Source organism: Thamnophis sirtalis, unplaced genomic scaffold, assembly GCF_051295495.1.
Source record: "Thamnophis sirtalis isolate CommonGarterSnake01/CBP01778 unplaced genomic scaffold, rThaSir2_p1.2 scaffold_1, whole genome shotgun sequence".
NCBI lineage: Eukaryota > Metazoa > Chordata > Lepidosauria > Squamata > Natricidae > Thamnophis > Thamnophis sirtalis.
Window position 1 is genome coordinate 10,119,926 of NW_028261381.1, and position 25,857 is coordinate 10,145,782.

General features: G+C 44.0%; 2 protein-coding genes across 9 annotated transcripts in view; one reads left to right on the plus strand and one right to left on the minus strand.

The window, feature by feature from the left end:
* Positions 1-18,240, plus strand: part of DNAH7 (dynein axonemal heavy chain 7) — a 188,318-nt gene extending 170,078 nt beyond the window's left edge. The window contains exons 57-64 of the mRNA XM_087705071.1: positions 5,150-5,311; positions 6,483-6,668; positions 8,885-9,022; positions 11,097-11,327; positions 13,674-13,826; positions 15,198-15,375; positions 16,634-16,737; positions 17,833-18,240. Coding sequence (XP_087561197.1) covers positions 5,150-5,311; positions 6,483-6,668; positions 8,885-9,022; positions 11,097-11,327; positions 13,674-13,826; positions 15,198-15,375; positions 16,634-16,737; positions 17,833-18,039 — 1,359 coding nt within the window. The 3' untranslated portion in view covers positions 18,040-18,240. The remainder of the gene's footprint in view (positions 1-5,149; positions 5,312-6,482; positions 6,669-8,884; positions 9,023-11,096; positions 11,328-13,673; positions 13,827-15,197; positions 15,376-16,633; positions 16,738-17,832) is intronic.
* A 7-nt stretch (positions 18,241-18,247) lies between these two features.
* The window catches only part of SLC39A10 (solute carrier family 39 member 10), a 45,179-nt gene continuing 37,569 nt past the window's right edge, over positions 18,248-25,857 (minus strand). For all 8 annotated transcript variants that reach the window (XM_087707672.1, XM_087707665.1, XM_087707671.1 and 5 more), the window contains exons 8-10: positions 25,276-25,356; positions 23,022-23,212; positions 18,248-21,572 (exon numbers count right to left, since the gene is read on the minus strand). In XM_087707672.1, coding sequence (XP_087563798.1) covers positions 21,414-21,572; positions 23,022-23,212; positions 25,276-25,356 — 431 coding nt within the window. In that variant the 3' untranslated portion in view covers positions 18,248-21,413. The remainder of the gene's footprint in view (positions 21,573-23,021; positions 23,213-25,275; positions 25,357-25,857) is intronic.

Genomic DNA, 25,857 nt, shown 5'->3' on the forward strand with positions numbered 1-25,857 from the left:
CACCAAGCATTCGGGGGGGTGCCATTAATAATGTTGTGTGCCCATTTTTAAAGACGTCAGGAGGAAGTAGTTTCCCGATGCAAATCTGCAAAGCAGGGGAGAAATTTTTGCAGCCGAAGATGAGCTAAGCGTTGCCCCTGCTGAGAATCAAACCTTCTTTAATCGAAAGCATTAAAACGCTGGTTTCATAGGACCGGGAGGGAGGAAACGGCTCTAGGAGTTGATGGATGGCGCTCATCACTACCTTCTTCAGAATAACAGCTTCGAGTGAGGAGCCACCTGCTGTTTTCATAATTAGGTTTCAGAGTGCGAAGGCGCTTGACCCGAGATAATTCCCATGATCGGTGTCGTAATTAAGAATGGGAGATTGTTGTGCTTAAACTGAGATGATGATGGTTTTCTGCTTGCCTGGCAATTAAAAACAAAAACTCTGAAACTTTTTTTAAAAAAAGTTAAAAATGCCAACACGCTGAAAGAAACAAAAGAAGCGAGAGCAAGCATTTAAGGTTGCAAGTTTTAAATATAGCATTCAGAAGCAAAGGTTGCATATTGTTCCTAAAAGGCAGCTCACTTCATAATTATGTAAATGCCTGGGCTGTCTTGCTTACCCAAAGCTCAGTTTCCTTCAAAGAGGTCACAGGAGACTTCTGACCTTTTCATGGAAAGTTTATAAGCATAAAGAGAAAACCCACAGTTTTCAAACTCCCATCTGATCCCTAAAACCCTACAACCATACCCCTTCTTTTCTTCAGGTTCAGTACAGGTAGCTCCCACTACAGGCTAGCTGGACCTCTTTTACTCTGCCTATACACTTTGACCTAAAGGCTCCAAGATTCTCCATGCACCCTTCCATAGCTTTGGGTGACCATTCCATCCTCCTTTTATAGCAATAGCAATAGTTAGGCTTATATACCGCTTCATAGGGCTTTCAGCCCTCTCTAAGCGGTTTACAGAGTCAGCATATTGCCCCCAACAACAATCTGGGTCCTCATTTTACCCACCTCGGAAGGATGGAAGGCTGAGTCAACCCTGAGCCTGGTGGGATTTGAACAGCCAAACTGCTGAACTGCAGTGCTGCATTTAACCACTGCGCCACCTCAGCTCCTTTTCTAACACAACAGCTGGAAACTGTACTTGGGCAGATCCATATCATTTAATTAAGTGAATATTAATTGTGTTTAAATTCAGTTTCATTTTGGACTTGGCCCCATCTGCAGTTGCCTGATTGGGAGGAAAGCATCTGGAGAGGATGCAGGATGGATGGACGGACGGACGGACACACACACACACACACACACACACACAGACGGTGGATGGGATTAACTCATCTTTTTCACTTGCATGAACTGTCACTCTTAACAGGGAATATTTGGGGCTGGTGGACACATTGGCTTTTGAGAACATGTCATGTATAGCCTCACAGAACAGCTGCCACGGAGACATTGCCACACACTAATTGGTAACATGATGGGTATGGCATTCACCAAGCATCCATTCGTAAGTGCCCATTACCTCACATTTGTCAGAGGACATTTATGTTTTCTATGGGCAAAGGGGACGCTTCCAACGAAGCACTAAGCAGAGCCTCTTGCCCCAATGGCGTTCGGGAAATCAAAGATTTGGAAGAACCATCCGTTCCAGCTTCTGCTCAGGGAGAGAATCCAGGATAAGTCTTCCCTGACCATATGGCTTTCGAGGTTCTGCTTGAACCTACCCAACAAAGGGGATCCCATCACGTTTCTGGATCATTAGCTTCATTGTCCAACTTTTCTTCCAGTTAGGAAGTTTGTTCTGCACTTTGGCTAAAATCTCAAGCCCTCCCGTTTTTTTATCACTCTTACATACTGGAATGCTAGAAGAACAGGTTGCGTGCAACACTGCAGGTATTTGGGGGAAATGCGATAGTATTTCCATTCTGTTCTTTTTTCCCAACAGGAAAGACCAAATGGTCTTTGGTCACACAACAACCTTTATAGTTGTCTGATCCCCCCGATTGTCCTTCTGTCAACTTGTTTTGCTTTCTTTGTAACTTTTCAAAACTATAGTGTCCTCATACTATATATTTTTGAAAACATTTGTATTTGTTGTATGCAATAGTATACATCGCGGTTCACCGACAAATGCGTGCACGACAAAAGCGCGCCGACAAAACCGCGGTGAGAAAACCGCGACGTTGAAATCGCGCCCACAACAGCGCGCCGACAACAGCGCACCTTCAACAAACAACGCGAAAACAACGTAATAACCCTAACACTAACCCTAACCCTGAACCTAACCCCAACCCTTACCTTAACACTAATCGTGCTTTTGTGGGCACGGTTTTGTCGGCGCGCTGTTGTGGGTGCGATTTTGACATCGCGGTTTTCTTGCCGCGGTTTTGTTGGCGCGCTTTTGTCGTGGGCGCATTTGTCGGGTCACGATACATCGCAGAAGGAAGAGGTTCTGAGCCATGTAGAAGAATGCTTCCTCTGCTTTTAGAAATAAAGATGATGCTAGAAGGTGGACGCTTGATTTTGCAGTACTCTATAGGTACTCCTCACCTTACAACGATGTGTTTAGTGACTGTTAATGTTAAAACGGCACGGAAAATATGACCATTTTTCACATTTATGACCGTTGCAACATCCCCATGGTCAACTGATTTACATTCAGATGCTTGACAACTGACTCATATTTGTGACGGTGGTAGTGTCCTAGAGTCATGTGATCCTTTTGTGATCTTCTGACAAGCAAAGTCAGTGGGGGAGTCTGATTCTCTTAACCCCCGTGTTATTAATTTAACAACAGCAGTGATTCACTTAACAAACGTGGCAAGAAAAGTCGTGAAATGGGGCAAAACTCAACAAATTTCTCACTTAGCGAGATAAATTTTGGCCTCAATTGTGGTCCTAAATTGAGGATTCCCTGGATTGTTTGAATTAAAACAAACTTTCTTAAAACAAAGGTGAGGCGGGGCAGGATGCCTGACTTGTCACAAGTGGGGTAATAATAGCACAACAAACCAAAGGGTATCACTTTCTCAGTGACGTGCGGTGCGTTTTATGGCTGGTGAGGCACTGACACAGGGGTTTCAAATTTTTTTAGACTTGTGGACTCAATTCCCAGAATTCCACAGCCAGGCATGCTCAGTTCCGATTTAAAGCGACAGCATTTGTTTTTCTCCTTTGCGAAAGAAGTTTCCTTCATACTTTTTCTTCTCCCTCCCTCCCTCCCCCCTCTCTCAAACAGACACACAGACACAGATAAGTTGGATTGGACTATCTCCTTCCCTCTCTCACTCACTCTCTCTCTCTCAAACAAACACAAATACAGAAGTTGGATTGGAGCCGATCCGAGCCTTTGATTGCAGGTTGAGCCAGTTGCCTTTTCAAACTTGTAATCAGTGAAGCTAGGCTTATATAGTTTTATCCAGTTGTGTGTGTGTGTGTGTGTGTGTTTGAAAAGGCAACGTGGCTCTGCTTGCAATCAAATTACACTTGGGGAGGGATCTACACTTGAGGATGAAGTTTGAATTCCTCCCCCTCCCTCTGACCCACACATACCTTTTCGAGCTGTTTCAGAGAGGATTCCAACTCTGCTCTTGCCTGCCATCATGAAAAGAAAAAAAAATGTAAAAGGAAAAAGGCAAGAGCTGAGATCAGGCTGAGCTACTTGCTGCCAGTCACCGTGGATGACTCTGCTTAGTGCTTAACTGTTTAAAAAAGTCTCTAAAAAAGCACCCTCTACAGGAGGAGGCAGGAGAACGATGTGCCTCATCTACATCAGGAATTTTTCGGCTTTTAACCCTTGCTTAACTCTGCTCGAGTGATCATAAAATGCCAGACTAGGTGAGGCACGTAATTCTCCTGCCTCCTCCCATAGAGGGCACTTTTTAAGAGGTTTTTTTAAACAGTTAAGCACTAAGCAGAGTCATCCACTGTGACTCTGGCAGCAACTAGCTCAGCCTGACCTCAATTCTTGCCTTTTTCCTTTTACATTTTTTTTTCTTTTCATGATGACAGTGGTGAGGCTCTGCCTCTCCTGTCTCTCCTGACTGCACGTCCCTGCACTTTCTATACCTCCCTTTCCCATTGCCCATATAAGACAATTATGGACAATGTCTGGAGTCATGTGTAGCCTTTGGATCGGGTGATAATGCAAATGGATGAAATGAGACATATTTTTTTCCTTTTTTTTAGTTTCTCCTGAATTTGCTGCTGAAGGATCGAAGTTTTAATTAGCAATAGCCCTTACACTTAGGTACCACTTCACAGTGCTTTACAGCCCTCTCTTAAGTGGTATACAGAGTCAGCCTATTGCCTCCAACAATCTGGGTCCTCAATTTACCAACTTTGGATGGATGGAAGGCTGAGTCAACCTTGAGGGGGTCAGAATCGAACTGCCAAACTGCTGGCAGTCGGCAGTCAGCAGAAGTAGCCTGCAATACTGCATTCTAACCATTTCATTTCATTTCATTTTCATTTTACTTTATTTGTATGCCGCCCTTTTCCCCGCAGGGGACTCAGGGCGGCTCACAACTCAAGGGAGGGGAAAACAGACAAAGTTACAAAACATGAAGACCATACACAGTTAAAAAAGCACAACAGTCATACCATTCGAAGTGGGGCTGCAAGTCTTTAGCCCCAGGCCTGTCGGAACAGCCAGGTTTTGAGGGCTTTGCAGAAGGTCTGGAGGGTGGTGAGGGTACGGATCTCCACGGGGAGTTCGTTCCAGAACCACTCTGTCACCATGGCTCTATTTAGATGTGTTAAACTTAATACTTTCTAGGGCACATTTAGCTTATATTAGGGCTTGTTCCACGCCCCCAGTTTTCAGCAGGTGTGTTCAGAGGGTGTTCCAGGACTGCGGAGAAGGAGCTGGGGACACCTTTGGGTTAAAAATTATGGGTGTGTTTAGCTTGCGCTTCGAAGATTGCCTTGAAGCAAAGGCTGTAGCTCTCCAGTTGAAGTTCAGCAGTTCCAAATTGCCTCAGTGCTAGAAAACGGATCTGGGAAGAAGGTTGATATTAATTGCAGTGAACTCCTTGGGGGGAAGCAGGTCGCTTAATAAGAAAGAAAATAATCACTGAATTAACCACCGTGGCACAACTGAGAATCACTCGGCAGAAGAACGGCGTAGATAAGTCTTTCTTTTCTCTCCCTTTCCAAAGGCTGAATTCAAGAAGCTCCTGTACGGCCTCTGCTTCTTTCATGCCCTGGCCCAAGAGAGACGGAAATTTGGGCCGTTGGGTTGGAACATTCCTTACGAGTTTAATGAAACCGACTTGCGGATCAGCGTGCAGCAGTTGAATATGTTCATAAATCAGTATGAGGTACTGAACGATTCCAAAGCAATGTCCGTTTTGTTCTCTCCGCTGCTGAAAGAGCTGTCTGCAGTAACTGTTTGTTTGTTTGTTTATTTTAAAAAGAACTACATAAATAAAATGTTCTTCACTGGGAAAATGGGGGGCTCTCTCTCTCTGATGCTGTTGGCAAGGGGTTATGATTTATTTTCAGGATCTTTGGGAAGCCACAAGGCACAAATGTTTAATGTAGGGGGTTAAAAAGGGATGCTCAAGACCAACATAAATTTTGTTAAAAGTATATATTTTCAGCAGATGGAGTTCACGATCTTGGGAACTGTCTTTTCTGAACATTACTAACTCCTATTTCCAAAACACTTCTCCTCCCCATCTAATGCTCCTATCTCTCCTTTCATATTCCTTTAGACAGACAGACAGACAGACAGACACACACACACCTGTTTATAATGATGAAGATGATAATAATAATTTAGCCCACGATGTGTTTTCTATGCTTTTTAATGGGCTCTGCCCCATTCTTCTTATGCTTGTCTTTGACTGTAATAAAGATTTGATTTAAAAACTTAGTGCATGGACAGGTGTTCTGACCCCCCTCATCCCACACCAACACACACTCTGAGCCATAGATAAGTTATGGCATTTAATTAACAGACAGACAGGTCCTTGGCAGCAAACCGGCACAGAGAAGCTTGGGCAGCAATCCAGCACAGATAAGCCGGGGCAGCAATACAGCCTGCCAAGCTTACAATAATGTTCTCCAACATTAGTTCCTGCGTTGACTTCTGCAAAAAGGGTGTGTGCACAAGCAGTCCTTTTATAGTCTGGAGAGGAGCCTAATGACCACCAGCTGAGTGCAATTACCTCCTGTACTTGTGCAACTGTTCCTGATGCCTATTAGCTCTTCGGTGCCGGGCATCCAGGAACAACTCACTGCTGGCTTCTGGATCACTCTCCCTTGTCTCCTCCCACTGGTCCAAGGCTCAGGCGCTTCCTGGTGGCCAACCAGTCTCTCTGCGCCCTGCTCAGAGTTGGAACCCTGTCCAGAGTCCTCCACATCCTCCAGAGCCGACTCATAGGGCCCCTCGCTGTCGGAGTCTGGTGACAGCTCCAATGGCTCCTGCTGGGCCACAACAGACAGGTATGTCACAGAGACCCTTGGGTTGTTTTTTCTTCTTCCCAGGAGTTGCCGTTTGATGCTATCCGCTACATGACGGGTGAATGTAATTATGGAGGCAGAGTTACTGATGACTGGGATCGGCGTACATTGCGCAGCATTCTAAACAAGTTCTATAATCCGGTTATCGTCATGGATCCCAACTATAAATTTGATACCAGTGGCATTTACTATGCTCCTCCTGAAGGAGAGGTAAGCACCCGAACATACAACGGGAAGTTTTCCTGACCAAATCCCATTGAATGGAAGGGAATCCAGGCGAGAGGCTGATGCTAAAAGATCAGCGTCTACAAATGGCTGCAAAAATTATTATTTTTTTGGCATTCTCTGGGGGGTCAAACGAGATGCTTTGGTGTAGCCATCAACCTGTATTTTAAACACCTCTGTAATATCCCTGCATTCTTCAATATGTCCAAGATTCAAAATTCCCATTGGGCTTCGTAAGATATCAAGTGATGCTGAGAAGGAGGGGAATGTTGTATGTCACTTCACAGAGAAGATCCAACTCCCATCCATCAGAGGTTCCCAAATCCCTTCTTGCTAGAAAATCAGTGCTGGTTCAGGCGGCAACTGTAAAAAAAAGAGCTGTAAAAAGTGTCTTTTCTTGTGCTTGCTCAGGTCTCTCTAGTATTAAAAACAAAATTGCCTCCAGTGGAAGGAATATAAAGCCATCAGAATTCCAACTCATGAGAGGCTTCTCCACAAATTGATCTAATCCCCTTTTAAAGCCATTCAGGTTGACCCATATCTCTACATTAAATTGACAATAAATTCTAGAGTCTCCCATCATTCAGCTTCAGGAAAGCATAGCATTGCAGGAGGAATGCTGTGTGCGTGTCACATTTCCTCTTCACTGCTCCACTTGCCTTTTGTGACCTAGCAATAGCAGTTAGACTTATATACCGCTTCATAGGGCTTTCAGCCCTCTCTAAGCGGTTTACAGAGTCAGCATATCGCCCCCACAGTCTGGGTCTTCATTTCACCCACCTCGGAATGATGGAAGGCTGAGTCAACCTTGAGCCGGTGAGATTAGAACCGCTGAACTGCAGATAACAGTCAGCTGAAGTGGCCTGCAGTACTGCACCCTAACCACTGCGCGACCTGGCTCCTGACTGTGATACCAAGGGGGTGTATGTGTGCAATGTATTTTGGTCTAGAGCAGGAGTCTCCAACGTTGGCAACTTTATGACTTGTGGACTTCAACTCCCAGAATTCCTCAGCCAGTGCATGCTGGCTGGAAGTTGGAGACCCCTGGTCTAGAGTGCATCCAGGTGTCCACTTAAGAGACACATTAAAAGATTCACTCACTTATTGTGGGGGTGTGTGGGGGTGTGGTGGCTCAGCTTTAAGATGCTGGGCTTGTCCTATTAAGACCCTGGGCTGCCACCCCATCACATGGCAGCCCAGGTTCAAGACCTGAGTGTCACGTGATGGGTTGAGCTCCTGTCCTTGCCCCAGCTCCTGCCAACCTAGTAGTTTGAAAGCATGCAAAAGCGTGTAGATAAATAGGTACCACTTTGGTGGGAAGGTAACTGCTCTGTGACGTTATGCTGGCCATATAACAGCGGAAATGTCTTTAGAGAGCACTGGCTCAATGACCTTGAAATGGAGATGATAGACAACGTGAGTGAAATTCACAGGGATCCTTTAACCTTTTTTTTTAACCTTTAATATTATCAGGTTCTTCTGAAGAATCAAGTCTTCAGTGAATCTATAATCTCCTTTCATAGTGAAACATTTTATGGTCAATGAAATCAGGCTGGAAATCCGTTCATTTGATTAGATTTTTTTAAAAAGATATTTTATGCCACCTTATTTTTTAATAAATAATTCAAGGCAGTCCACATCCCTAATATTCCTTCCTCCTCTAGTTTCTATACAATGTGAGGTGAATTCAGGAGAGAGGGAGGGAGAGAAGGAGGGAGGGAGGGAGGGAGGGAGAGAGAGAGAAAGAGAGAGAGAGAGAGAGAGAGAGAGAGAGAGACAAAGAGAGAGACAAAGAGGTTCAAGTCACCCAGTGGACTTTCATGCTTAAGAACCGAGGTGGCGCAGCGGTTAGAGTGCAGTACTGCAGCCACTTCAGCTGACTGCTAAGCTGCAGTTTGGCAGTTCAAATCTCACTGGCTCAAGGTTGACTCAGCCTTCCATCCTTCCGAGGTGGGTGAAATGAGGACCCAGACTGTGGGAGCGATGTGCTGACTCTGTAAACCGCTTAGAGAGGGCTGAAAGCCCTATGAAGCGGTATATAAGTCTAACTGCTATTGCTATTAAGACGGGGCTAAAATTTACATCTGTTGATTTCCAGTTGTCTCCTTAACTACTGCAACAAACTGGCTTTAGGCAGACCTATAGCTCCATGAAATTCAGGATCAATTTACCAATAAATCACTGTTCTTAATCATTTTCAGTATCAAAGTTACATTGAATACACTAAGACTCTTCCTCTGAATCCTGCCCCAGAGATCTTTGGGATGAACTCCAATGCTGATATCACCAAGGATCAAGCTGAAACACAGTTGCTATTTGATAATATTCTTCTCACACAGGTGTGTCCATTTTCAGTTCAAAAACTAAGAAGAACCTAGCTACCACCATTACAATCAATGGTTTTATGCACTTTGGGGGAATAGTGTTTGAAATGCAGAAAATCAGCTTTTTCTTCTCTGTTGTGGGCCTGTAATCTTTGTAAATCTAGACTGTGAAATACTACAATTAGGTTTTAACCAGAGCAGTTTCCAAATTGCATGCATATAGATAAACTGTGGACAGTTCAAAAGGAATGCTGAATTGCTTGAGTACTATAAAGTTTTTAAGGATCTCCAGTAAATTCCAAAATACATTATTGGTTTTCTTCTGGGAATTCCACCAGCAATAATGAGTATATACAAAGATGTCTCCAGTACTTTAGGCAGTCATCCTGGCCTGAAGCCTCTGATGCTTTCCTATTTTTACTTCTATTTCTCGAACATCTCATAATACAAGGTTCAGGAGATCTACCATACAATTTCATTTCCCCCAAGGATCAAAATATTTCCATTCCATAGGGAAACACGGGCAAACTGAGAATTATGTCACAACAACAGGGACTTGCGAAGCACACATAGATCTTCAAGCCATGCAGTGTCCTTCCACACAGGATGCCTAATGAGTGAAAGTTTTGACATTGCACAAGTGCTTGATTATGAAGCAAGAGGAACAGGTCCACCATCTAGAACAGGGGTGTCAAGCTCGATCCCGTCGTGGGCCACATCAGGAGTTTTTTTGGCCTTGGGGGAATGGGGTAGGCCTGGTCATGGCAGCTGACTGGGTAGGCGTGGCCGGGCCTGGAGCGACGGGCTGGTTCCTCACCATCTTCGGGACGGCCCCGGAGGCCACATGTTTCACACATCTGATCTCGACTATATGTGAGAAAGGCCTGGATCTCAATGCAATTAGAAATGTATATGGCAAATGCAGAGTTGAGTATTCTTAAAGCTCTCCAGATTGCTTACCTGCAGGTAACAGTGTGGGAAAGAAACAAATGTGCACCCTAAAAGCCTCACTATTTTAACATTTTTTGGGTCCATACTTAGTAGAAAGTGAACACTGAAAAGTGTTCGGAGACTACAATTGGTCCAGAATGCAGCCGCGCGAGCGATATCGGGTGTACCTAGATACACCCATGTTACACCTATCCTCCGTGAGCTGCACTAGTTCCCTATCAGTCTCTGAATGTGCTTCAAGGTGCTGGTTATCACCTTTAAAGCCCTACATGGCCTAGGACCCGGATACCTGTGAAACCGCCTCCTACCACATACCTCCCAACGGCCGATAAGATCTCACAGGATGGGCCTTCTCTGGGTGCCGTCAACCGGACAATGCCAGCTGGCGACCCCTCGGGGGAGGGCCTTCTCTGTAGCTGCTCCAGCCCTGTGGAACGATCTACCTGCAGAGATCTGGACCCTTCCCACTCTCTCGGCATTCCGAAAAGCCACTAAAACCTGGTTATTCCGGCAGGCCTGGGGCTGTTGACCTCATGAATGAGGTCCAGCCCCACCTAGATTGAGTGTATGGTGTGTTGCTTTTTAAATCCATTTCTCTTTCCCTATTTTTTTTAACTTTTTACCTTTTTAGTCTTGTACTTTGTAAGCCGCCCGGATTCCTTCGGGATTGGGCGGCATATAAATTCATTAAATTTACAATTTGGAATCATTCAGCTGGCTACTTCATAGTTGGTCAGATTGAAAGCAATGGGCTGGGAGTAGATTAACACTCCATTCCTGATGATTTCAGTAGTACCCTAATACGGAAGCTGTTTCAAATGGATTTCCCTCTTGAGATAATCAGAAGGGCAAACTACTTTGCTGCCCTTGAGATGTTACTTTATAATAATGCTATCCAGCTAGATTAAATCTTCTGTTGTCCAAGATGCCCAGAGTATTAAAAAAAGCACAAAAATGGCTCCAAGTCCAGACTTTCTAATGCAAGAAACACAATTTTTTGCATCTGAATTAAATGACATCAACTGGCCACTCTCTGCCCAAGTTTAAGTCCCCAGTAAAAGTTCTTCCTGCTGGGCTGAAATATCTGGTAGGCCTTTACAGCATTTCACCGCTCTCTTTCTCTCTGTTTTGTAAACAGTCTCGTGCCACAGGAGCAGGTGCTAAGTCATCCGATGAAATTGTTCGTGAGGTGGCAAGTGACATTCAAAGTAAACTTCCCGCTGACTTTAACATTGAAATAGCAATGAGGAGATACCCAACAACCTACACCCAGAGTATGAACACTGTCCTGGTCCAAGAGATGGGCCGATTTAACAAATTATTGCAAACTCTCCGAGACTCCTGCATCAACATTCAGAAAGCAATCAAGGTAAGATAAGCTGACGAGAAAGCGTGTTTAGTTTGAATAGGCTGGAAAGAGTAGCTGTCACCTCCCATTAGTTTCACTGGAGACTTGGGGGATTTGCCCAGTAGTTCTTTTAGTTTGAAGGGATGGAATAATCCCCGAGCTCTGGCCTTCACCACTACTTGGGAGGTGCAGTTCTCAATTAGAATAACATGCTCAGCATTATGCATCACTGCTGTTTTAGAAATCTAGCAGTAGAGACGAGGGGTAGGATGAAAAGCCATGGAAATACACTTCAAAGACAGCAACCTACATTGGCCTACTATGCAGCTGCAAGGATTGTTGAATGTTGAATGTTGAATGTTTATTTTATTTATATGCCGCCCTTTTCCCCCGAAGGGGACTCAGGGCGGCTCACAACTCAAACCAGGGAAGGGGGATACAAACAAAAAATTAAAACGACACAAAACAATACATAATTTAAAACACATGACAGTCATACCATTCGAGACGGGGGCAACAATTCTTTAGCCCCAGGCCTGTCGGAACAGCCAGGTTTTAAGGGCTTTGCGGAAGGCCTGGAGGGTGGTGAGGGTCCGAATCTCCACGGGGAGCTGGTTCCAGAGGGTCAGAGCAGCCACAGAGAAGGCTCTCCTCCGGGTAGTTGCCAGTCGACACTGGCCGGCGGATGGAATTCGGAGGAGGCCTAATCTGTGGGATCTAATCGGTCTAGTGGAGGTAATTGGCAGCAGGCGGTCTCTCAAGTACCCAGGTCCAATACCATGAAGGGCTTTATAAGTGACGACTAGGGCCTTGAAGCGTATCCGGAGACCAATAGGCAGCCAGTGCAGCTCGCGGAGGATAGGTGTTACGTGGGTGAACCGAGGTGCACCCACGATCGCTCGCGCGGCTGCATTCTGGACAAGCTCGAGTCGCCGAATGCTCTTCAAGGGCTGCCCCATGTAGAGCACGTTGCAGTAGTCCAGCCTAGAGGTCACAAGGGCGCGAGTGACTGTTGTGAGAGCCTCCCGGTTCAGGTAGGGACGCAACTGGTGCACCAGGCGAACCTGGGCAAATGCCCCCCTGGTCACAGCCGACAAGTGGTGTTCAAAAGTCAGCTGTGGGTCCAGGAGGACTCCCAAATTGCGAACCCTGTCTGAGGGGCGTACTGTTTGACCCCCCAGCCTGAGAGATGGATTGTCCCCCAACCCCCCAAAAAAGTTGTTCAAATGCCAGTGATCCAAACTGAGCAATGAGCTAGTAAATTCTCTTTTCAACTCTTTCTTCTGCTAAATATTTAACATATGCTCTCCCTTTTAAGCCTTTTCCTTCTGGAATGGAATAGAACAGATCAGAATACTTTATTAATCAAGTGGGATTGGACACACAAGTAGAGTACTTGTGTGTCTGATTACACAATCAATACAGTACAGAATACATACCTTACATGACTGCCATAAAGATTACTTGGGCACTGTATGGGAAGGACCAACTAACGAATTCATATTTTCATGATCTGTGTGATAGAATTTACCTAATACAAGTATTGACAATTAATTACACTTGATTAAAGCTGTATGCTGCCTAATTCTAATGACTGGGCAACATATTGTGAAGCTCAAACAGTGGTAGGGGATGAAATGGAGTAGTTAATTTTCAAAGTTGCCGCACCTGTCTCATCAGAACTTTCGCTCAATGTATAGCTGTCATTCCACAACTAAACTAAACGGAAATATGAAGAGTATATCAATCCTAACAATAAATGCAGGCCTGTGAACTGAACAGTGGCTCACTATATGTGCTGCAACCACATATCAGCTTAACTCAAGAGTACAAGCTTGTACAGTAACATGACAGATTTTGAGTGACCACTGCATAGAGACTAAATTACCAAGCTCAGCTACTCCCTAGAGGCAATATTTGGTAAAGCTATGATGCAGTGGTGGGATTCAGCCAGTTTGCACCTATTCAGGAGAACCGGTTGGTAACTTTCTAAGTAGTTCAGAGAACCGATTGTTGGAAGAAATCTCCTTTTGTTTTTTCCCCACTTTACAGGGCTAATCCTGTAAGGAAGGCAGGAAGGAAACATTCTGGTGTTGTTTCTAGCCTAATCTTTATTGCCCTGCTTACAGAAACTGCCTCTCCGGTTAACCCTTATTACATTGGAACAGCTAAGGCGAAGCGCCCATCGACCTGAGGGACCTTGAGTTGGCCAAGCCCACCCAGTCACATGACCACAGAGCCCCACCTACCCAGATGTTCATTAGGGCAGAGAACCAGCTGTTAAATTATTTGAATCCCACCACTGCTCTGATGATATGGAGAGGGACAAATCCACATGTGTTTTTTTTCCTCCTGTATCTCAAACAGGGTTTAGTGGTGATGTCTGCAGAACTGGAAGAAGTAGTAAATAGTATTTTGAAAGGAAAAATTCCAGGCATGTGGATGAGTAAGTCTTATCCAAGCCTCAAACCTCTTGGCAGCTATGTAAATGATTTTCTTGCCAGATTGAAGTTCCTACAGGTGAGCATTTCACTTAAAATTTTGATTCTAGGAATTGAAAGCTTTCTTGATCTGGGTGTTACTTTAGATACGTATAACTACAATTCATCATCCTAGGAAAAGCCGCATCATTTCTCTGCGTATGCATATCGCTTTAAATACTCTTATAGAAACACATCGCATGAAGTAGGTATAATTAATATCCAAAGCACTATCTCAGATTCTGGGCACGTGCTGTTTACAATGATTTGAGTATTAGGGCATATGTTACATAACCTAAGACGACGGCTGTCTATTCAAAGTTGTGTCACTGACCACAGAATACTGATTTTTCTCATTGCTGAATGCCTGCCCTTCAGAAGTCATCTCAAACCGAAGTACATAAGCTTTAAGTGCTGGAGACCCATCTTGCTATGATGCTTTGGTAACAAATTTGGTGAGATTTCCTGCTACTGATTAAAAGCATCTTGACATAAGATTTTAGATTGAATTCACAGACAGAGGAAACACGGTTTGCCATCCTCGACAAAAAGGAGCACAGGAAATATAACTTAAGACATTTTGAAGGGAGGTTATAGAACATTGCAAGACAATTTTGTCATTTTTAGCTGCTTAAGGTGCGACTTAACCATCCAGAGTTGAGGTAGGAAATGTGGCATTCTAATATTAGATGATAGTCACAGTCCGTGGTCGTGACCCGTCAAAACCACGGAGGACAAAATCGCGCTCGACGAAAGCGCGCATGTGACGTCATCACAGCGCGCCGAAAAAAATTAAAAATTTAAATAAAATTAAAATTAAACCAAGCCGATTCACATAAAGGTAAGGGTTAGGTTTAGGTTTAGGTTTAGGTTAAGGGTTAGGGTTAGGTTTAGAGCGTTAGCGTTAGGTTTAGCGTTAGGTTAAGGGTTAGCGTTATGTTAACGGTTAGGTTTAGATTTAGGGTTAGGTTAAGGGTTAGGTTTAGGGTTAGGTTTGGGGGGGTTAGGGTAAGGTTTTAGCTTTATTTTTACATTTTTGGATCACAGCGCGATGTTTTCGTCGCGCTGTGATGAGGTCAAATGCGCGCTTTCGTCGCGCGCGATTTTGTCCTCCGCGATTTTGTGGTGGAACCGTCCGTGGTCACGTTAAGTCGGGGTTGACAGAACCAAGATCTGGCACACCATGGAGTCCACTGTCATCCTAAAAAAAGCCTTGCACAAACATAAAGCAAAAATCTGATTTTCCTTTGCCACGCATGGCACATTTAGTAAAGCTTGCCCATTTCTAAAAAGTGCTGGGGGATGGGGGAATCCAGGGAGTAGGTTGCATTCCACCAATGCCTCTTGATACAACCTAGTGAATTCATTTGTTAATATTAAACTAAATTCCCTCCTCGTCCTGTCATTGCAGACGTGGTTTGAAAATGGCACTCCCCCGATGTTCTGGCTTTCTGGCTTTTTCTTCACACAAGCCTTCTTAACTGGTGCCCAACAGAATTTTGCCCGGAAATACACCATCCCAATTGATCTCCTAGGGTTTGATTATGAAGTTCTGGAAGACAAAGAATACAAACATAGCCCCGAAGATGGTGAGTCTTCAATCCGATTGGCAGTTCTATAATCGGGAGAAGTTTATTTTAATTAGCACTTTTGTACTCTACCCTTCATCTCTAAGACAGGGTGGGAAATTGGGGAAATGGAATCTAAGCTTCTCAAAATCATTATGAAATTAGGCTGAGGCTGTATGAAAGTCCACATGCTAAGCAGGGATGTGCGTTATCATAGCCCCCCCCTCCCTACCCTTTCATCCACTTGATCCTCTACATACAGTAGAACCTCTGACCATGACCAAACCAGGATTTTTTTAAGCACCAAATTTCCTGTTGCTTGTTTACAAACAACAGCGACCCACGTGCGGCCACTGGATTAAATTTTGGTTAGGTTTGGGTCACGACCAAAGTTATGGAATGAATTATAGCTGTGACCAGAGGTTCTACTATGCTTTCTTTAATATTCCATTATTGTTGTGACTCAGCAGTTCTGCTGAGAGTCTTTTCGGGATACAAAATTCAGTATGCAGCTGGGGCTTGTGGGAGGCAGGTTTGGAGATAAAAAGACGGATTCTGCCACGCCCCAGTCGCTGGAGTCAACGTTGTTCCTTCGAGTGTTCCTTGTTTGTACAACATTGCTTGATGATTAATTGTGATTTATGCTTGTTACACTTGGATAAGTGCTTTGGTATTTCATGTAAACCTGATCCGTGAAGACTGTGGAAGAACTGCAGTGCTTGTAAGAGTTTTTGTTTTGCATTCTTGTCGGAGACTTGTATTTATGTTATTTCTGGGCTCGAAGCCAGTTTGAACTGAAAACTGATGAAGACTTCCTTTTAAGTTGCCTGCCTGCGTTTGTTAACGAGCCGTGAAGGGGGGGACAGAACACATTACTACTTTAATTGAATTACAAATTCATGTCGTGAAAATTGGTCATCGTAAATTCCATGAGATTATCACAAAGGTTAAGAGGGTAGGTTGTGGCCTAATAGTTTGTTACGGCCACGTGTTTGCTACAGAAAACCTACTTCTGAAACCGCGTGCAAATCATACTTTTCAACGGGTGTTGAACCTAATCCAGGGCAAAGCTGCAACTTATCTCTTATCTGTTTATTTGTGTATGCAGAAATAATCATTGCGTGAGATTTGTCTTTGGAAGTTATACAGAATCCATTTCTCGGTATGGGCTTCCCTAAAGGGAATGATCAAAAAGTCATAATACAATGTAAAGTTGTTACAAAATTCCACAAAATCATTTTATATCGACATATTCTTTTCTTTTTCAAATAAAAAACAGGAGTCTATGTTCATGGATTATTCTTGGATGGAGCTCGTTGGAACAGGAAGACGAAGAAATTAGGGGAATCTTACCCCAAAATCCTTTATGATAATATGCCAGTGGTTAGTATCTTCCTGCTAAATATGATTTTTTTCTAGTAATCTGGTAGTCCTCAATTTACGACCACATTTTTTTCTAGTAATCAGGCAGTCCTCAATTGAACACAATTGAGCCTAAAATTTATATTGAGAAATTTGTTAAGTGAGTTTGCTCCATTTTACGACTTTTCTCGCCACATGTTAAGTGAATTACTACAGTTCTCAAATTAGCAACATGGTTGTTAAGTGACTCTGGTTTCCCCATTGACTTTGCTCGTCGGAAGGTTGCAAAAGGGGATCACATGACTCCGGGACACTGCAACTGTCATAAATGTGAGTCGGTTGTCAAGTACCCAAATGTAAATCAAATGACCATGGGGATGCTGCAAAGGTCATATAAGTGTGAAAAAATGGTCATAAATGCTTTTTCCCCAGTGCCTTTGAACGGTCACTAAATGAATTGCTGTAAGTTGAGGACTACCTATATCCATTGACCTGGGTTGAAGCAAACATGAACTTGATAGTTCCATGAGGGGGGGATTCAAGCATGCATATTACCTGTGTGTAAGCAACTCAAGTATCCTATGTGACTATATATCCCACTTCTTAAATTGTGCTAGAAGTTTGCATTTGATTGTACCACTATGTCGATTGCCTTGGTTCCACCACAAATCCGCGAAGCCCTTATCCGCGGAGACATAAGCGCGAAGACTAATTCGCGCCGTTCTAAGCGCTAAGGAAAAACGCGACCCTACCGCGATGACATAATTGCGGAGGGCACATTCCCAAGCACTCAGTACTCTAAACCTAACGCTAAACCTAACGCTAAAACAAACCCCTAAACCTAATCCTAACCCTTACCTTAATTGAAGTCTGCTTTCTGCTGCGGCGCCGTTTTAAAGCGCCCTTCTGTTGCCGTGCTGTTGTCGCGGCGGTGATGACGTCGCGGCTTTAGCGCCGCGATTTTATCACCACGATTTTGACGAGCGCGGTTTTGTCGTGCCACGGATTGCCTTGATTTGGTTCAGAGGTTCTGAAAGATAATCTGTCCTCGCCCAGATAAAGGGAAGTGCCTTGTAATCCACCGGCATCTTAACCATCTCCTCCTCCTTGCTACAGATGTGGCTTAAGCCTTGCCGAAGGTCAGACATCCCCAACAGACCCAGTTATTTGTCTCCGGTGTACAAGACAAGCGAAAGACGAGGAACTTTGTCCACTACGGGCCACTCTACCAATTTTGTGATTGCAATGATTCTGCCTTCAGACATGCCAGAGGAACACTGGATTGGGCGAGGGGTGGCCCTGTTATGCCAGCTCAACTCCTAACCTAAGGCATGCCGCCGGGAAGAGAGAGGCTAGTGGCCCAGCCTGCCACATTCAGTATCCTTTTTTTGTATCTTTTTTTTTCTAAAGAAATTCAAATGTTTCAAAAATTTTAAATACGCTTTATTTGCATCTTTTAAGTTGTAAAAAAAAAATTAGAATAAGTTGAATGAAATAATAATAAAAAGTTCTTGGGGGTAAAAAGCAAGTCTGCATAATTGTTTATTCAATAATTTTATTTTCTTACGTTCCTTGTGAACAAGGAACAGACATAAACACAACACTGTTGACAATGGACAAAAAAAAAACAGCATTTCATCATTTCCAGCTTTATATATATATATATATATATTTATATTTATATATATTTTAAAAATGGATTTTGTTGTAACAAATCAAAACAACACCCTACCCCCTTTCCAAAAGCAGTATCTCAAATATATTTCAGGACCATAATCACATTGTTTCAACCATAAGGAAAGAAGTCACACTGCATCCTAGGATGCTATACAGCATTTTCTAAGCAATCATCATATCACAGCTGATTCAGTGCAGTGTGATCAATATGGGATGTCACACAGTGACAGCATTTTAAGATACAAGTAACATTTATGCCCTCTAACAAGTACACATTTAAATGAGACTGGACTCCAAGTGGAAGGGAATGATGAATCCACGTAGAAATGTAGTGGAATCCCAATTGTCCCAAATGTGATCACTTAATTGTATTTCAAAAAATTGGGGGGAACTTCAGCACCCAAGGAAAATAGGGGGAAGCTGAGACTGCTCTACGGCTCTTCACAAAGTGTAACAGGCACACAAGTGAATGAGGGAGGATCGTCTCCCAAAGGCTCACCAAAAACCTAACATTCCACAATAGGGCTGGTGTTTTGTAGGGGGGAAAAAAAATATATTACTTGGGTCTAATTGTGTTCCCCAGATTGACATTACATTATAGAGCATGCCAGCAGAACGCAAAAGGAAAAAGTACTACCTGAAGTAGAGAAAGCTTTATTCATAATTACAAAAATAGACTTTGAAAATCTTGTATGCCGACTTTTTTTTTTTTGCAAAATAAAAATAATAATAATAATTAAAAAAAAAAATCTCCCTCCAGCGGTCTGGCAGACACTAATAAATCAAGAGTCCAAGGGCCCAAAACTTAGAAGTCCCACTGATAAGATACATCTCCTCTAGCTTGCAGCCAAGCATTTTTAGCTGGAGTTAAGCTACTCTCTCTAGCCCAGACAGCGACACCAAAGAAGACCCCAACCTCACAGTCTTCACAGTTGTTCTGAGTTGGTATGCAGTTGGTAAGGGAGTAGGAACCGGTTCTCCTGGAGCCACCAGCAAATCAAAACACTGCTTGTCTGTTAGTATTCAACCCCTCCCACAAAAGCCACCATCATCTGACATACCTTTAAAGTAGAACAACGCTTGCACAAATGTAGGAATGTCTGGAGAAAAGTCAGTGGAATGATCAAAAAAGTAGATTGGAATGAAAATATCTGGTTTTGTAACTTTTAGGAACTCTGATGGGAATCAAAGGAAGTAGAAAACCCAAACCCACCAACTTTTCTTTGCAGCTCAGCTTACGTACACTTTAAAAAAAAAAAAAAGGGAGAAAATGCTGGAAGAAACAAACTCCCAAGATTTAATTTAGGACTAACCTGTTGTGTTCTTGCTTCCCGGGACTGGAAGCGTCTGCTTCTCTCATAATCTCTTACAATTTGTCTCTCGGTGTTAATAGTTGATTGGCACAAACATTCTCTCTACAGTGGAGCTAACCCTGCAGAGTTAAGGCTTTCCCCCCCCAAATCTGCTGGCACCACCACTTCACTATCCTAGAAGGCCTGATCTATGTAATCCCTATAGCGCGCCTCCCTGGCATAGGTTTCTGGGAACCCCTGCAGCCATGTGGGGGAGTCACCCTGGAGGCAGCAGGTCTCCCTGCTGGGCAGGAAGCCCCGCCAAGACAGGAAGTCGCCTGCTTGGCTTCTGGGAGGAGACCTCGGGTCTTCTACATTGCAGAAAGAACCCAGCTGCCACACAGACAAGAGACGAAAGCCCAGTCGCATAAAAGAAAGTTCAAAACAATGAAAGCAATCTTTGAAAAGGGGCCTGGGGGAGAAAATTCCCAATCTCAAGCGGCTGCAGATGTACCAAAGGTAAACGGCACTGGATTCATACATTCCAAACTGTTCTCAAGAATCATGTCAAACGAACATGAAAAGGGGCTGCTGTCAAAGAAACTCTTGGCAGGACCTCTCTTAGTAACAGAGAAGAAAGTATGAACTGCTCAAAATCAGCACTGCTATCTGCCCCACAGCCGCAGCCAGGGGATTGGAGGGAGTCCAGAAGCAATATTGAGCTATTTTGCTAATCCATCTCCCACAAGCTAGCATGAAATAGCTAATACTTTCCAACCCCACCCCTCCCCAAGGTACACAGGCTTGATTCAGAGATCTGCAGCCTGCTTTTCCTTGGGCTTCAAAAGAGTACAATACCACCGTAATAACGGAAGGGGCTCAAAAGATTTGCAAAGGAGCTAGTAACCGCCGAGTTGCATAATAGTGGCTGCAGACAAGAACACATGCTTGAAACCCTGTTATTAAACAGCTGATTGGCAAGGAGCGAGGAAAGGGGGAAGAAAGTTCAATTCAGTGGCTGAACCAGAAAAACACCCAGTTTTACTTTGGTCATACCATTCAGCGCATCGCAAAAAAAGCCGACTGAGCAAGGCATCAGGGCTGGGAGCAAATGCAATCCAATAATAACATGCTAGACTATTCATCCTTTTTTTGCTTTGTTTTTTTAAAAAAAAAAACATTGAAAAGGTGACCCCATCCCAGAATGGTTCTAGTTGTGCACTGCCAACTAATTTCAGTTGCGAGCCTGTGTGTGTGTGTGTTACAGGCTGGGACAAGGAGCCCGGGCAATGACCTAGCTTGGCACGTGAGCTCTGTGGGTATATAGGGCTGCCTTTCACCATTTGCTCAAGTACAACACAAAAGGCTTTGTCAGGAGGGGGTGGGATTTCTGCTGCCCGTTGCCGGAGCCAAATAGAAATGATATGTTTACAACAGCATCTCATGCATCATGTTTACATGCTCTGCTTCCAACACAACCTGATTTTTTTTTTTTTTTTAAAAAAGGAAAACGCTGGACCAAATCAATCGTCTTTTGTTTGCCTCTTCCTTTCCAGGAGCTGGAAAGAAGCAGAGCCTGTTGGAACAGATACCAAAATACGGTTACTGATAAATCAGTGTGTGTCACTGCTTTGTCTGGGAACTGATGTGCATACAGTACCGCAGGGCAGACTTAAAAAAAGTCTTAACAGTAGCATGACTGCAATCACAGTTGAGTACTGGGAATTTTCAAAACTGAATGTCCAACACTATTTTGTCTTCGTAAAGGGCAATCACGAGCATGATGGCAAAACCTAGGACAAGCCCCAAGTTCTGGAGGATGAACTGACCCACCGGACAGTAACCGTGCTCTTCGTTGTCTCCATCCCCATGAAGCATCTCTGGAAGCTGAAAGGAAGGAAAGGTCTGAATAACCCTTTTTAATCAATAAACCCTTCTTCAATCCAGAAACTTGAGAAGGAACTTCTGCTTTAAAACGATAAATCTGCACTGACAAGAGGGCTGAGTCAGTTTCACCGGGTCAGGCTGCTTTTCCCATGAACTACTCCTCCCACAGAATTCTACGCATCACTGCTGTGACTTAAAATCCGACTTCTGGAAGCCCAAGCTACATGCCCAATCAACTTTTTTTCATTTTCCTGCATAATCAAGGATGCCAGGATTGTTTGTATTAGTTTCTCTCTTTATTTCAACCCCAGATGCTCTATATTAATTAATTAAACTGCCACCCATCCACCAAAAGGAACTCCGGTTTATTTACAAATAAGGCTATTATTCTTAGCATATAGTTCAGCTACTCCTCCCTCCCTTGTTATTGCTACTGTTCCCTTTGGACAAATGGTAGCCTTCAACTGCCATCAGTTCAGTTCAGTTCAGTTCAGTTTATTAAATTTCTATGCTGCCCTTTTCCCCCGAAGGGGACTCAGGGCGGCTCACAACTCGAACCGGGGAGGGGGATACAGACAAGAGATTTAAAAACAACAACATAACAATATATAATTTAAAACTCACAACAGTCATACCATTCGAGACAGGGGCAACAGCTCTTTAGCCCCAGGCCTGTCGGAACAACCAGGTTTTGAGGGCTTTGTGGAAGGCCTGGAGGGTGGTGAGGGTTCGAATCTCCACGGGGAGTTCGTTCCAGAGGGTCGGAGCAGCCACAGAGAAGGCCCTCCCCCGGGTAGTAGCCAGATGACATTGGCTGGTAGACGGAACCAGGAGGAGGCCTGCTCTGTGTGATCTAATGGGTCTTTGGGAGGTAATTGGCAGCAGGCGGTCTCTCAAGTACCCAGGTCCAATACCATGAAGGGCTTTATAAGTAACGACTAGCGCCTTGAAGCGTATCTGGAGACCAATAGGCAGCCAGTGCAGCTCGCGGAGGATAGGTGTTACGTGGGTGAACCGAGGTACACCCACGATCGCTCGCGCGGCTGCATTCTGGACAAGCTGAAGTCTCCGAATACTCTTCAAGGGCTGCCCCATGTAGAGCACGTTGCAGTAGTGACTCTTCTAAGAGTCATTCCATCAAATCTTTCTTCAACTGATCATATTTACTTTCCTGTGCTAGGAATGCAAGGTCATCCCTGATCTGTCCTATCGTGGGCAAGCTATTCCCATTCTGGCTCTTTCTACTGTTCCCTCGTTGACTTCCTATATGGCCTGGGTCTTCTGGCATTAGCAGAGCTGCAGGCTTCAAAATAGTCTTCCTCAGCCTGGAAAACCAGCAAGACTCCAAACACTGCCCTACCCCAAAGGCCACACACACACACACACACACACACACACACACACACACACACACACACACAGCCACTATGTACATATTGCAGATCTTACCATGTCCACAAGGGCCACGTAGAGGAACATGCCAGCAGTGACGGCAAAGATCCAAAGAGTGATATTATTTGCGTATTGTCCCACAGCTGTTCCTATTAACATTCCCACATAAGCCATCATGGCAGAGAGGAGGTTGTAAACAATGGCCTGCTTCACAGTCATGCCCGCCTTCAGAAGTACAGCAAAGTCACCTAGTGGGAAAGCAAAAGTGATAGCACAATCACGGGTGCAGCAATGGATTATCCAGTCTAACCAGGGACATCCTTACTCAAAAGATACCTGAGTGTATATATATATGTTCACGCAACCCCTGGGTTCTATGATCAACATGGTTTGAGGAGCAATTCTTTAAGAATTAGCATTTTCATTTTGAAAGACTATATTTGTACTCATGGTTACAACCACAGGACAAGCAATTTAACCTGACAGCTTTCTGATTCATGCCTTGGCTAAGCAGGATTTCTGGTGGTTAATGCTGTTGTCTAAGTGGGGGGGGGGGGGGAATAGGCATGACAAGGAAGATTCATGCTACAGAAGGGAGAAAGGAGCATGCAACCCTTAAGCTGCCTCCAAAGGTTGAACTATTCAGTAGTAGTCTAGCCGTGTTATTCCTTTATATCTCTATATCAGAGTGTCTGCCACCTGTTACAGGTAGTCCTCGACTTACAACAATTCATTTAGTAACTGTTCAAAGTTACAACGGCACTGAAAAAAAAAGTGACATGACCGTTTTTCACACCTACAATCATTGCAGCATCCCTATGGTCAGCCGATCAAAATTCAGATGCTTGGCAACTGATTCACATTTATGACGGTTGCATTGTCCCAGGGTCATGTCATCACCTTTTGCGACCTTCTGACAAGCAAAGTCAATGGGGAAACCAGATTCACTTAACAATCGGATTACTAACTTAACTGCAGTGATTCATTTAACAACTGTGGCAAGAAAGGTGGTAAAATGGGGCAAAACCCACTTAACAAATGTCTCACTTAACGACATAAATTTTGGGCTCAATTGCAGTTGTAAATCGAGGACTAGCTGTGCTTCTTAATCTGGCTGCTTTTGTCCCAACAAAGCAGAAATGATCTCTTGGACAAAGGACTGGCTAGCAATTCAGCTGCTGTTGCCGTTAAAAAAAACTATGATTATAAAGTCAATGCATAGTTTGGATAAACTGCAGAAATAAAGAGAGAATGAAAATCAAATCAGCAGTGCATAGGGAGAGAGGCAGCTGTAAACACCATCAGCTGATCCTTTCCTGAAATTCTACAACTGAGCAGAACTGAACAAAATGCTCTGTGACTGTGACTGGATTTGGGACAGCGGAGGGGAAAGCGTGAAAACTGCTCGACAACAAAACACAGCGTTATTCCCGAGACAGTGATGCATAAGGGGGCAACCCCCCCCTCCAAACCCCTTCTTCCCCTGCAGGGAAGGCACTAAAACACTAGAAATGTAGCTTACACTATGAGAGAGGAGGACGACAATACATCTCAACTGAACAAAGATACGCACAGACTGTGAACAGGATATCAATATCTATAGAATGCAAGATTTGGACAGACTGTGCAGTCTCCCTGAAGGGCTGCAGTGTCCATTCCTACATTCAGGCTGCTTAGCAGGGAGACCTTTCTCAATTTCAATTGATCAAAAATATCACCCAAGCCCAGCACGCAGAGCAGTCCACCAATTTTTACATATGGGCTGCATCTTCAGCATCTTCTTCCCAGAGCCTGTGGAAGCAGCTGTCAAGCCTATCAGCCACAGAAACCTGGCACCTCCTTCCATTAAAGTCTTTTCAGTCTTCTATCTCCAGCAATGCTGCTTGGCTTCAAGTGGGTGGCAGCAGGTGCCAATGTGGGGAACAATGGCGCAAGGTCCTCCAGAGATCCTTGCAACTACAACTGCTGATGTATGAAAGCTTTATTACTGTGGCTGCTTATGTATTTTTTTATTTTCCACACCTTTCCGAAACACCTCGGTGTATACAAGGGCGCAGAACCTTGGTCTACATGGCAGTTTTCATTTCTACTGGGGTCAACCTGAGTCATGATTTTTATTTTCATTGTTCCTCAGCTGAATCTGAAACGAGTAAGGCCTAGCCTAAGAATGCAGCTGCACTAGCTCTATGACTACAACCAAATAAATTCTGGATATCACGAGCTATATAAACAATCACATCTATTAATAAGGCATTTTTGATTCACAGACCAAAGAATAAAAAGCACAGCTGACATCACATTAGCTGATTACCCAATTCATGAGGAAGTTCATGGCAAAACACTGCTACGGATGTGCTGATTCCTCCAGTTAAGCCGGCACTGAAAGCAGCTCCTGGAGAGGAGAGGGTAGAAGACCGATCAAAATAAAGATTTTAATTGGTTTATCTTGACAAGGCTATTCTTAAACAAAACATCAGTGATAATAAAGGCAGCATTTTTGGCTGAGAGATTGTCAGGTTAACAACCAAAGTAATGGCTCAAATGCTCATGTTTTCACTTCAAATTATAGAAACAGTTCATGGATCTATATGCGCTAGGAGGAAAAAAGAGTTGCTCTGGAATTTGAGAGAATGGAGTGCTTTTTATAGTAGATCTTGAATATCAACAATAGGAGACCTAGCTGGTCATGTACCAGAGGTGAGTATAAAATTTGTTTGGAACCTACAAGGCTCCCAAGAATCATTTCAGACCCAACTCAGTTCAAGAAAACTGAACCTGGAAAACTCTGATTCAGGCTTTGGATAACACATATTGACATGTGAGTCAGATTTGCCCTCCTTCTCAATCAGCAGATCTCAGTTGGGTGTATTGAACTGCCCTTCCCCTTCCCCCA